Below are 13,684 nucleotides of genomic sequence, written 5' to 3'. Positions count from 1 at the left end.
GGGTTCAGTGAACGTGTGTGAACAATTCACTGTCTCGTGCATAGTACAGGTCATTGGCTTTACCCATATAAAAAAATAAAATCTGCAACATAGCCAGTTTGAGGGGGAAACATCTTTGATATGTATCGACTGAACTCGCACCAGGTTTAGTCAACAAAACAATTCTTAGTTCGTTTAGACGTTAATATTGTCGTTGCCCGGAAGACCGGTTTATGGACCAGGGACCGTGTTGATCTTTGAAATGAGGCCACCGCTGGAATCTCAGGAAGACAAACTGTAAAACGGTTACCTCATTATACACACAAAAGGCGACTAATCCGCAACCCAAGCGCTTCGACGGGATTTGACACGCGACGCACAGATGGTGACCGTTAAAAAAAGGACAAAACGTGTACGTAAAAAATAAACACATGTCAATTGCTAAACAGAGGAGCGTATTTTTAGGCGAATAGTAGTAGGCCTGATCACGCACCTTGAGGATAAGGTAAAGAGAGGCTATAACACTCAGGTGTCAGTTACTCCAGAAGCTCAAAAAACGTCACTTCCATGCCTGAATTGCGACCGTGGGAGGGATCTCCTCAGTCCCTGTCCAACAACTAGGTGGAAAAAAAAAAAACTTTTCGGGAGATGGGATGTAGTAGTTCGCGTAATGGCTATTTGAAATTATTGTGTGACATTAACGTGTTTTGAGTCTAACGAAACAATTAAGTAGTTCACCGGTATTCACAATATAGCCTACTTTCTCGTGGCGATTAACGACACTGAGTCAGCTACCGGTGAAAACGGTTAACCTTTTTCAAACTGGCTATCGCGGGAGGTTTCGCATCAACGACAATGCTTTGACAAACGAGCCAGTAGGACACTTTCTGAAGACTTTCCGCCTTCTGGATTTTTCTTATGTCATCCCAACGAATACACAAATCCGGGCAATATTCTTGCTGATATTTGGCATGGACAGGAAAGCTCACTAAAATATGGTTGATCAAAACAAGAGAAGCGAACGTCAACCTGACAACTACATAGCATGTCCTAAGTGAACTGGAGCCTACGTTCGCTGATCCCCAAAGTGGATTTTTCCTGGGTATAGTTTTGCCCGTTGCACGGGGAGATGAGAGCGGAGATGGGACTGTGTCTGGGTTCAGAACAAGACCTAACAGAGGAGGGGAAGAAAGCGAAGATTCAGAGTGTGAAGATAGACAGGGACCTATATGAATATGCCAAGAGAGAGATGAACGTGGTCAAAATACTGATGCTCGGTAAGCCTCAATTCGATTACGTTCAACGGGTCTTCAAGGGCATGCGAAACATTGTCAAAGTAATGCCTGTCCCTGTTATCTGTACAGCCTCTTTCTGTGAAAACGTAGAGTTATTCCTCTGTTGACGGAGGAGCAGAAAAGTAACGCATTGTTCTGTATTGTTTAGCAGATACAGGACATGTTATCTTCTTACCACACTTTATTGACAAAATATTTGGTTTGTATGATGAAACTAGGACTATACAGCCGAAGTTTCATCCATGCCTCATGTTCATTCCCTAGAAACCACACACAACATTTGATTATTACACATCGTTTTAATAATATATCAACAGTATCCTATTTAAACTCAAATGTGTATCATTCATCATGTTTTGAATACAGACATAATGGTTTTTGAATGCTTTTGCTTTCCTAACTGATCAAAACTATTTTCGTCATAGTTTTCTGGGCTACTTTCTGAAATTGCTGGTTTAAAAGGGTGAATAGCAACCATAACGGTCTGTAATCACATTTAACAAGAACACGATACGTACTGTAGCCTTGTCCCGGATCGCTTTGTACAATTTCCCCAACTTTCTAATGAGAGATTAGCGCTTCACGGGGCTGGCGTTTCCATAGTAGTGTAGACTTAGCTGCGGTCGGTCCCAGGGATAAATCACAGGCTGGAAGATAAAGCCAAATCACAGGTCTTGAACAAAACTTGTTGTAATACAATATAAGATTATAGTTTTTCCCCCTTGTTTCTTTTATTTATTCTCCCTCCCCTCTCATCTTGTTCATCTTCTTTTTTTTATACTCCCAACTTTCTCCTCTGGCATATCCGTCCTATCAGGAGCAGCAGAAAGTGGCAAGTCCACCCTGGTCAAACAGATGAAGATCATCCACAGCAACGGTTTCACCAAGCAGGAACTAACCAGTTTCAAGGTACACACACACACACACACGCATACAGACACACACACACACACGTAGACAGGCAGATGCAGACAGGCACAACACAGACTGACAGACATATATACACACACACACACACCAAATTAAATAGAGGCCCGAACAAACTGCCCAACGATTGTATATCTTAGCATGGGCCTCAGTGGTTTATCTCTGTAAGGACATGTTTCCTCTCACTGCAATGGAACTGGACAGGTGAGTTGAATAGATGCTCTCATTCCATTAATAAGAAGTGGAATATGTGGGAGAGGGAGGAGATGGAGACGGGGGAGTCCAGGGAAGGGGTAGAGTGGGGGGGGGGTAGAGAGAGGGGGGAGGGGGCGGCTGTGTGTTTGGTGGGGAATGAGTTGAAGGGAGGGAGAGAAAGAAGGAGGGGGTAGATAGATGTGTGTCAGTCACTGTCCAAATGTAGTGCCCTAAAACTATATATGTAGTCAATTGTAGTGCACTAAAACTATATATGTAGTCAAATGTAGTGCCCTAAAACTATGTATATAGTCAAATGTAGTGCCCTAAAACTATATATGTAGTCAAATGTAGTGCACTAAAACTATATATGTAGTCAAATGTAGTGCACTAAAACTATATATGTAGTTAAATGTAGTGCCCTAAAACTATATATGTAGTTAAATGTAGTGCCCTAAAACTATATATGTAGTCAAATGTAGTGCCCTAAAACTATATATGTAGTCAAATGTAGTGCCCTAAAACTATATATGTAGTCAAATGTAGTGCCCTAAAACTATATATGTAGTCAAATGTAGGGCCCTAAAACTATATATGTAGTCAAATGTAGTGCCCTAAAACTATATATGTAGTCAAATGTAGTGCCCTAAAACTATATATGTAGTCAAATGTAGTGCCCTAAAACTATATATGTAGTCAAATGTAGTGCCCTAAAACTATATATGTAGTCAAATGTAGTGCACTAAAACCATATATGTTGCCTAAGGTTGTGTTCTAAACTGGAATTGGGATTAATTTGGGACATTCCCTGTATGTATGACCTGCTGTCTTTTAGGGATACACATTCCTTGTGTGTATGGCCTGCTGTCTTTTAGGGATACACATTCCTTGTGTGTATGTGTGCGTGCGCTAAGCTTTTCCTCTGTGGTTAAATAGAGGAATGTGGCCCATAGTGAGACACACACCCTCAAAGGGTGAATCTCTCCCTCCAACCCAGACTTCTCTGTAAAGTAGTTCCATAATAAACTAGTGTTGAGAGGATCTGTGTGTGTCTGTGTGTGTGTGTGTGTTCATTTGACTTCTTAGTAGTGTAGTTCCATAATAAACTAGTGTTGAGAGGAATGATGTGTTTGATCATATGACTTCTTGGTAATGTAGTTCCATAATAAACTAGTGTTGAGAGGAGTGATCTGTGTGTGTGTGTGTTCATATGCTTCTGTGTGTTGTAAAAGCATTTATGGTTACAATTTCGCAAACAGCCAGCATCATCTAATCACACTCATTTCATTAAGCCCCTCCCACACGAGCAGGTGTCACAACGTTACTGAAACGCAACTGCCGAGCCTAAAAATCACAAAGAAGCAAGGAATTCAGATGTGGCTAGGGATAAAGGAAGAAACCTAGAGAGGAACCGGAATATGTGGGGTGACTGTCCGTGGTGAAGTGTGGACAGTTTGTGTGGATCCAGCGCCTCCTGTGGCAGGCTAGGGCTAGCCGGTTGGCTGTTGCTTGACTTCCTGGTTGAGGAAGCAGTGTAATAAACAGTTGTGTGGTGTGGCGTGTTGGCGGCAAGGGTTGTAGCTGACGTTTTTTATTTTATTTTGATACCCTGAAAACTAACCCCAACTGGGGTGTGTGTGTGTGTGTGTGTGTATATGTGTATATATATATGTATGTACACTCACCTAAAGGATTATTAGGAACACCTGTTCAATTTCTCATTAATGCAATTATCTAATCAACCAATCACATGGCAGTTGCTTCAATGCATTTAGGGGTGTGGTCCTGGTCAAGACAATCTCCTGAACTCCAAACTGAATGTCAGAATGGGAAAGAAAGGTGATTTAAGCAATTTTGAGCATGGCATGGTTGTTGGTGCCAGACGGGCTGGTCTGAGTATTTCACGATCTGCTCAGTTACTGGGATTTTCACGCACAACCATTTCTAGGGTTTACAAAGAATGGTGTGAAAAGGGAGAAACATCCAGTATGCGGCAGTCCTGATGGCGAAAATGCCTTGTTGATGCTAGAGGTCAGAGGAGATTGATTCAACTGATTCAAGCTGAGAGAAGAGCAACTTTGACTGAAATAACCGTTACAACCGAGGGATGCAGCAAAGCATTTGTGAAGCCACAACACGCACAACCTTGAGGCGGATGAGCTACAACAGCAGAAGACCCCACCGGGTACCACTCATCTCCTCTACAAATAGGATAAAGAGGCTACAATTTGCACGAGCTCACCAAAATTGGACAGTTGAAGACTGGAAGAATGTTGCCTGGTCTGATGAGTCTCGATTTCTGTTGAGATATTCAGATGGTAGAGTCAGAATTTGGCGTAAACAGAATGAGAACATGGATTCATCATGCCTTGTTACCACTGTGCAGGCTGGTGGTGGTGGTGTAATGGTGTGGGGGATGTTTTCTTGGCACACTTTTGGCCCCTTAGTGCCAATTGGGCATCGTTTAAATGCCACGGCCTACCTGAGCATTGTTTCTGACCATGTCCATCCCTTTATGACCACCATGTACCCATTCTCTGATGGCTACTTCCAGCAGGATTATGCACCATGTCACAAAGCTCGAATCATTTCAAATTGGTTTCTTGAACATGACAATGAGTTCACTGTACTGAAATGGCCCCCACAGTCTCCAGATCTCAACCCAATAGAGCATCTTTGGGATGTGGTGGAACGGGAGCTTCGTGCCCTGGATGTGCATCCCACAAATCTCAATCAACTGCAAGATGCTATCCTGTCAATATGGGCCAACATTTCTAAAGAATGCTTTCAGCACCTTGTTGAATCAATGCCACGTGGGAATTAAGGCAATTCTGAAGGCGAAAGGGGGTCAAACCCAGTATTAGTATGTTGTTCCTACTAATCCTTTAGGTGAGTGCGTGTGTGCGTGTGTGCGTGTGTGCGTGTGTGCGTGTGTGCGTGTGTGCGTGTGTGCGTGTACGTGTGTGTGTGTGTGTGTGTGTATATGTGTGTACATATGTGTGTACATATGTGTGTGTACATATATGTGTGTATATTTATGTGTGTGTGTGTATATATATGTGTGTGTGTGTGTGTGTGTGTGTGTGTGTGTGTGTGTGTGTGTGTGTGTGTGTGTGTGTGTGTGTGTGTGTGTGTGTGTGTGTGTGTGTGTGTGTGTGTGTGTAATAAATATATATATATATATGAAGTATTTTATACAATTTTAACCTAAGCCGCAATTTTTTTCCCCCCCACTGTTACATTGTGAAAAGTAGCTGGATCAGATTGCATGTGTTATACAAAATGAGGTTGTAGTGTCAGGGCTGCAAATTATGTACAACCATGTCAGGAACATGACCTGGCTGACAAAAACACACAGGCCTTCTACAGAAATAATAACAACTGTTATATATCAGGCAAAATGTCAACACCCACTGAGACAAAGCAATCAAAATGAAAAATGTAGCACCTGTATGATTAAAGAAAGGCTGATAAATCCCATGGAATTTACCAGAGGAACCACAAATTGTATATCTCATCTTTTCCAGTTTTCAGAAAAGTGCAAGACATCTTTTATCCAAATGACATGGGAAGGAAGGGATTGGGGTTTCCCCCGAAGTAAAATCCATCGTCTTGCCGGCAATGTCAAAAAGTCAGATGTATACTTTGGCAGAACAAGCTCGTTGGTTAGCACCCCATATAAAGCTGATTTGGCAAGGGGATCTACCAAAACAGCGTGGTCAAACCGGTTCCACAGAGGGCCGAGTGTCTAGAGGTTTTCACTCTCACCTTGTGCTTGATTTGTTAACGAGGTCACTAATTAGTTAAGATCTTCCTTCACTTGGTTTCTGTTTGGTCTCAGTTGGGCACCTATTGAAAGGAAAAGCCAAAAACCAGCATAACCTCGGCCCATTGTGGAACCGGTTTGACACCTCTGGAATAGAACCTGGGGAAGCTTAAAAGCTTAGAGATGGTATCAAAGATGGCCGATCAATAGTTTATTAAAGTAGTGCAGGGCCGAAACATATTAAATACCGAGGCCAGTCCCGGTCACAAATCGGGAGAAATCAGGATGAATCTTAATGAGTATGCTATATGATTTTACACTGGATGAATCCATGTTTGGCAGAAATAGCAGAGGAATGAACATGGCACTAAATATGTCCCCGTACATCATCAGTAAACTCTTCTCCTAAGTCTTGTTCCAATAAAGTTCTAATGCATTATAACAAAGTGTAATGAAGGGAGTCGATTTTTTTTGATAATACCCTTAACAGCTGGCAATGTGGCTAGCTGTCCTTAACTTCTAACCGTTAACCATAATAACCCTGGGTATATGTTTTTCTTTATGGGGTTGGGTAAAATGTCTCCACAGGATAAAATATGTTTTGTTGTAGTATCCTTCTGGGGGGGTTTCAGCTGTGAACACAAATGTCACACTGTTCAGATAGTCACTGCCTTGTATATCAAGTCTATGTTGTTGGGGTATTTCCTGATTTTTGGGAAGGCCCACCTTCCTATCAAACTTATTTCTAGTAAGAGTCAGGTCATGCAAAGCTCTGTACCTCTTTGGATCTACTTTTAATCTTATGAGACTTGGTGTTTTAGTCCTTAATTAATTACCCAGGCTTGATGGTCTCTGCTGTGATTTAGACTCTTTGTTCCTGGGCTGAGAATATTATAGGACCGCACCATACCTTGATGGTCTCTGCTGTGATTTAGACTCTTTGATCCTGGGCTGAGAATATTATAGGACAGTACCACACCTTGATGGTCTCTGCTGTGATTTAGACTCTTTGTTCCTGGGCTGAGAATATTATAGGACCGCACCACAACTTGATGGTCTCTGCTGTGATTTAGACTCTTTTGAGAACATTGGAAGATGACAACGCCACGGCAACGTAGATGATTGGCAGTAACACAAACAACACATCAACACACTCTTTTCTGTGCCCTTTCACTGAACCAACCTACGACATCAGACACGCCTTACTTTCCCATATGCGCACACACTGTTGAGGGAGTGGAGTCTTGGACCTGTTATAACATCATAACCCCGAACACACTGCGCCCTCCCCCTACCTGTCCTAACTGTGTCCCGAAGACAGGTGGCGGTTCCATGGTGACCCATATAAAGAGTCCTGATGGCAACCAAATGGCAGCCTATTCCCCATATAGTACACTTCTTCTGACCAGGGACTATTTAGGAGATGGATGCCATTTTGGTCTCTCTCTCTCTCTCTCTCTCTCTCTCTCTCCCCTCATCGTATTTGCCTCAGCTGGGGGCTGTTTTTACTGGGCAGCGATGGTGAGAGGGAAATGTCTCTTTCATTCCACTCGCTAGGACAACAATGGGAGGGGCACTCAAGATGATGACTTGGAAGGATTCTAGAAATGCGGGGATTCTAGAATCCCAAATAAGTGTAACGGTTCGAGAATGATTTTAAGGATTCCTTAACTATGCAGACAAATGTTTAAGTGTTGACCACTGTACAACCACGAACCAGTGTTTATAACCTAAAAGTCTTTCAAACTAAAACACTGGGCATTTACGCAATAAGGCCCCTGTTCTAGTTTCAGCCGTATATTCCTCTGCCAGGACATCCCCTCCACCATATTTCACAGGTTCTTTGGGAAGTTCCCATTTCATCTCCACACATTCCTCTTGCCATCACCCTTGTACATGTTCATCTTTGTATCGGTGGTCCGCAATACCTTAAACATCCTGTTTCCAAGGCTACGTGGTAGTTTGCAAGCACCTTGCAGTGTTGTAGTTCTGCTGGTCTTCTGTGGATGGGAGCAGCTTTCAAACCACTGTTTAAGATGACTAGGTGACATAAAAAATGTCTGAATGTGATCTAGGCTGGTCCATTAGCCTGAGCCACTCTGGAGTCGAATGATCTAGGCTGGTCCAATAGCCTGAGCCGCTCTGGAGTCGAATGATCTAGGCTGGTCCAATAGCCTGAGCCGCTCTGGAGTCGAATCCAGGTCACTGCTTTGTTAGGGGAAACTCTCTTCCATCTCTTCATTTATTTAATAAAGCATAAACATTTCCAACAATACATTTCTTATGAAACAAACCAACATGAAATGTATAACGTGCAGTCAAAAAAGGTTTACTTTTAAACGAGACATTCATTTAGGCGGTCATTTGATGAATAAACATTTGTCTAATGTTTACATTGCAACAATGTTTTGAAATGCCTTGTTATGCCTTAGTTATGTTTTCCAATGCTAAACACCAGTCACAGTTAAAGCCTAGTCCTGGACAAAAAAAATAAATCAAGGTCAAAGAAAATCTCCAGTTTTAGACTTGCTTCTGTGTCTGGGAAACCGCCCCCTGTAGTTTTACAGTGAAGATTATAGAACATTGTTAAAGATTGCAGAATGGTGGTGATTATTCTAGAAAATTGCTGATGGTTCTAGGATGCTTTTAAAGATTCTTAAACTGTTTTAAATATTTTAAAACAATGTTGAAGATTCTAAAAGTATTGAAGAAAGATTCTGTTGAAAAGAGAAGCTGTCAGCCTTAACACAGTTCTGTAGTAGTTAATCATTTCACTGCCTCACTTCCACTAGTTCAGCTACATTCCACATGGTGGTTTTGTAACATTGTCTGGAAATACAAGGAGAAGCAAGCATGTGGGTGTCTATGTTTTTTGTTAAACACACACAGACTCACAAAATATTAAAATGCTCTCAGAGAAAAGAACGCTGGATTATGAATTCCAGTATATAGCAACTGCTAGCCACCACAACAATGAAAGCACACTGTTGGAACAGCTGTAAAAAGACTAAAGAGTTTGGCAAAACAGTATGACACTCCTGCAAATGTGTCCATCTAAGTTCTTTGATAGGTTTATATGTGGTTTTGTGTGTTTTTGTCTTTTATGATCACAGGGTAGGGCTGTTCTAGTGGGTGGAAAGCGTGGATGTGGCACTTTGAACATGTCCATTCTCGTGTTCTGTCCATAGAATCAGAATGTGCAATAAAAACAGAACCCGTTTTGGAGGAACACGCCAGCATGCAAGCAGCAAGTTCCTTTATCCTCTCAGATCCAGCATCTGGGATGGACAGCACACACACACGCCCCCTCTGAATAATACCACATCTACAGCCTGTTGGTTGGGATAAGTAAAGTCGTTTGAATGAGGGGTTTAGTGGTAAATCACCACATAGCGTGCACACACATAAACAAACACTACTTAAGGATTAGATCTGGACCTGTTAGGACCTGGGGCAGTTATGAGGCCTGGGTGGTACACAAGTACACAAGGTATACCCCTGGTGTGTTAAACCGTTGGTCTCACGCAGTCAAACGTGGTGGGCTACAAACCTCCTGGAAACTCCCCCCCCCTGTGTTAAAAAAGCCTGGGGGAGAACAGTAACATGACCTGGGTACAAAGAGAGGTGCGCAAACGTCTGACCAATCGCAGTATGCAAACTTAAGGTAACAAACAAACAAACAAACAAACAGGAGAATCCATCCAGGGACAGTACAAATTAGGATTAGCTGAGGATAAACCACAACTTCACTGGCTACAAGGTTCAGCAGCAACATATAATATATAATAAGCCAAAAGTAAAACCGTTTGTTTATGTTGCGATTGACGAACTGCAATCGACATGTCTAACATCACAAATCGCTTGAAATGTTGGACAACGAAACGTACTGCTCTCTCCCTCAGGAAGAGCAGGTTAGAGTGAGGACAACGAAACGTACTGATCTCTCCCTCAGGAAGAGCATGTTAGATTGAGGACAACGAAACGTACTGCTCTCTCCCTCAGGAAGAGCATGTTAGATTGAGGACAACGAAACGTACTGCTCTCTCCCTCAGGAAGAGCATGTTAGAGTGAGGACAACGAAACGTACTGCTCTCTCCCTCAGGAAGAGTAGGTTAGAGTGAGGACAACGAAATGTACTGCTCTCTCCCTCAGGAAGAGCAGGTTAGAGTGAGGACAACGAAACGTACTGCTCTCTCCCTCAGGAAGAGCAGGTTAGAGTGAGGACAACGAAACGTACTGCTCTCTCCCTCATGAAGAGCAGGTTAGAGTGAGGACAACGAAACGTACTGATCTCTCCCTCAGGAAGAGCAGGTTAGAGTGAGGACAACGAAACGTACTGCTCTCTCCCTCAGGAAGAGCAGGTTAGAGTGAGGACAACGAAACGTACTGATCTCTCCCTCAGGAAGAGCAGGTTAGAGTGAGGACAACGAAACGTACTGCTCTCTCCCTCAGGAAGAGCAGGTTAGAGTGAGGACAACGAAACGTACTGCTCTCTCCCTCAGGAAGAGCAGGTTAGAGTGAGGACAACGAAACGTACTGCTCTCTCCCTCAGGAAGAGCAGGTTAGAGTGAGGACAACGAAACGTACTGCTCTCTCCCTCAGGAAGAGCAGGTTAGAGTGAGGACAACGAAAGTACTGCTCTCTCCCTCAGGAAGAGCAGGTTAGAGTGAGGACAACGAAACGTACTGCTCTCTCCCTACTAATCCACTTAATGGAACTTGGTGAAGAAATACATTAACTGTGAAAAACTAACAACAAAAATATATTATGTTGATTGACGGACAAGTAGTTTACATATTTTCCCTCCACCAGTATTCTTAAAGTTGTAGACAGAGAATTAGTCTACGTTTCTGATTTTATGTTCAACTGATTTAATAGAACAAGTGAATATAGTTACCTGAAACAATCATTCTGAAGATCTGAAAACTAGTTAACGGTCGTAGGTTTCATTATAGGTACTGTCTGGCTATTAGCTAGCCATCCACAGTAATCGGTTTCTAATTTAACATGTTAAATGTACCTTTTTGATAAGCAAATGGCATTCCATACACTAGGTTTCGGATTAGCATCAGCAGAGTATTGGCCGCTTCTCACAACAATAGCTGCTCTTCAATCCCCCTCCCTTGTTCACCACAATCACTTGCAAAACGGTCGACCTAGGCTTGCCTTGTTTTTATATCTGGTTTCTGGTTAATATTTGTCAGACGGGAGTCCACCGTGGAACCTTAACAGTTTCGGATCAGAATTTCAGGGGGTTGGTGGTCTCGTATTGCATGCATCGCCAAGCTCCGCCGGGCCAGTATCTAAATGTTAAGCTCCGCAGTCATCCTGAGGGACACCGGGCAATGTGAACCGGCCGTCAGGCTTCATGCTGATTCACATTTTTGCCCACAGCTTGCTCCGCCTCATCGTCCTCTCACATTTTCCTCCTTCCTGTTCGTCCGCCGCCGCCCCGTGTGTCTTCTCAGGGGTGTTGGCTAAGGGGACAGCGTAGCGGATGATTGCTGAGGAGGGTGGAGGTATCTGACCACGCAAATGGGTGACAGCGCTTTCAGACGTGGAAATGAGTGAGCGTGTGCGTGTGGTCATTCGTCTGTTAACTGAAGAGGGCTCCAGTGAATGGGAAGGATGAGAGTTTTTTTTTTCCTAGGGAGCTCTGGTACGTTTGATTGCACTTCACACACAATCACACGGTTCACTTCAAACAAAGCAGCCAGGAAACCAGGCCAGGAATGTGTTTATTTTGGCTTGGGAGAGAGGTGGAGGGTGGAAGAAGGACTTGATAATTAGTCTGTGTGCGTGCGTGCGTGCGTGCGTGCGTGCGTGCGCACTTGAGTTCCAGGTCTAACAACACATGGTCCCCACAAATATAGTAAACCTGACAAATGAGTCCCCAAAAGGCTACAAACCCGATTCCCAAAAAAGTTGGGACACTGTACAAATTGTGAGTAAAAAAGGAATGGAATAATTTACAAGTCAAGATGGGCAGAGGATCACCAATTCCCCCAATGCTGCGACGAAGACTAGTGGAGCAATATCAGAAAGGAGTTTCTCAGAGAAAAATTGCAAAGAGTTTAAAGTTATCATCATCTACAGTGCATAATATCATCCAAAGATTCAGAGAATCTGGAACAATCTCTGTGCGTAAGGAAAACCATTCTGAATGCCCGTGATCTTCGCACTGCATCACATACAGGAATGAAACTGTAATGGAAATCACAACATGGGCTCAGGAATACTTCCAGAAAACATTGTCGGTGAACACAATCCACCGTGCCATTCGCCGTTGCCGGCTAAAACTCTATAGGTCGTATCTAAACAGGATCCAGAAGCGCAGGCGTTTTCTCTGGGCCAAGGATCATTTAAAATGGACTGTGGAAAAGTGGAAAAGTGTTCTGTGGTCAGACAAATCAAAATTTGAAGTTCATTTTGGAAAACTGGGACACCATGTCATCCAGACAAAAGAGGACAAGGACAACCCAAATTGTTATCAGCGCTCAGTTCAGAAGCTTGCATCTCTGATGGTATGGGGTTGAATGAGTGTGTGTGGCATGGGCAGCCTACACATCTGGAAAGGCACCATCAATGCTGACAGTTATATCCAAGTTCTAGAACAACATATGCTCCCATCCAGATGTCGTCTCTTTCAGGGAAGACCTTGCATTTTCCAACATGACAATGCCAGACCACATACTGCATCAATTACAATGTCATGGCTGCATAGAAGAAGGATCCGGCTACTGAAATGGCCAGCCTGCAGTCCAGATCTTTTACCCATAGAAAACATTTGGCGCATCATAAAGAGGAAGGTGCGACAAAGAAGACCTAAGACATTTGAGCAACTAGAAGCCTGTATTAGACAAGAATGTGACAACATTCCTATTCATAAACTTGAGCAACTTGTCTCCCCAGTCCCCAGACATTTGTAGTCTGTTGTAAAAGAAGAGGGGATGCCACACAGTGGTAAACATGGCCTTGTCCCAACTTTTTTGAGATGTTGATGCCATGAAGTTTAAAATCAACTTATTTTTCCCTTCAAGTGATACATTTTCTCAGTTTAAACATTTGATATGTCATCTATGTTGTATTCTGAATAAAATATTGAAATTTGAAACTTCCACATCCTTGCATTCTGTTTTTATTCACAATTGTACAGTGTCCCAACTTTTTTGGAATCTGGTTTGTATTTACGGCTTAGGGTTGAGGTTTAAAGTGAAATATACATTTCTATGGGGTGAGATTAGGGTATGGGTAAGGCTTTGAGGAAAGGTTAGGGTTAGTATGGGCAGGCTGGGGTTAATCAAACAGACTCCAACCTCTCCACAATGGCCAAGACCAGAGAGCTGTGTAAGGACATCAGGGATAAAATTATAGATCTGCACAAGGCTGGGATGGGCTACAGGACAATAGGCAAGCAGCTTGGTGAGAAGGCAACAACTGTTGGCGCAATTATTAGAAAATGGAAGAAGTTCAAGATGATGGTCAGTCTCCCTCGGTCTGGGGCTCCATGCAAGATCTCACC

At 43.0% G+C, this 13,684-nt stretch overlaps 1 protein-coding gene across 1 annotated transcript in view; it reads left to right on the top strand.

Annotated features, from left to right (window-relative positions):
* Positions 1-57: 57 nt before the first annotated feature.
* gnav1 (guanine nucleotide binding protein (G protein) alpha v1) overlaps positions 58-13,684 on the top strand; it is a 30,681-nt gene continuing 17,054 nt past the window's right edge. The window contains exons 1-2 of the mRNA XM_029122255.2: positions 58-1,256; positions 2,092-2,183. Of these exons, the coding sequence (XP_028978088.2) occupies positions 1,109-1,256; positions 2,092-2,183 (240 nt within the window). The 5' untranslated portion in view covers positions 58-1,108. The remainder of the gene's footprint in view (positions 1,257-2,091; positions 2,184-13,684) is intronic.

This window comes from Esox lucius, chromosome 9 (genome assembly GCF_011004845.1).
Source record: "Esox lucius isolate fEsoLuc1 chromosome 9, fEsoLuc1.pri, whole genome shotgun sequence".
NCBI lineage: Eukaryota > Metazoa > Chordata > Actinopteri > Esociformes > Esocidae > Esox > Esox lucius.
This window is presented reverse-complemented; position numbering and strand designations above follow the sequence as displayed.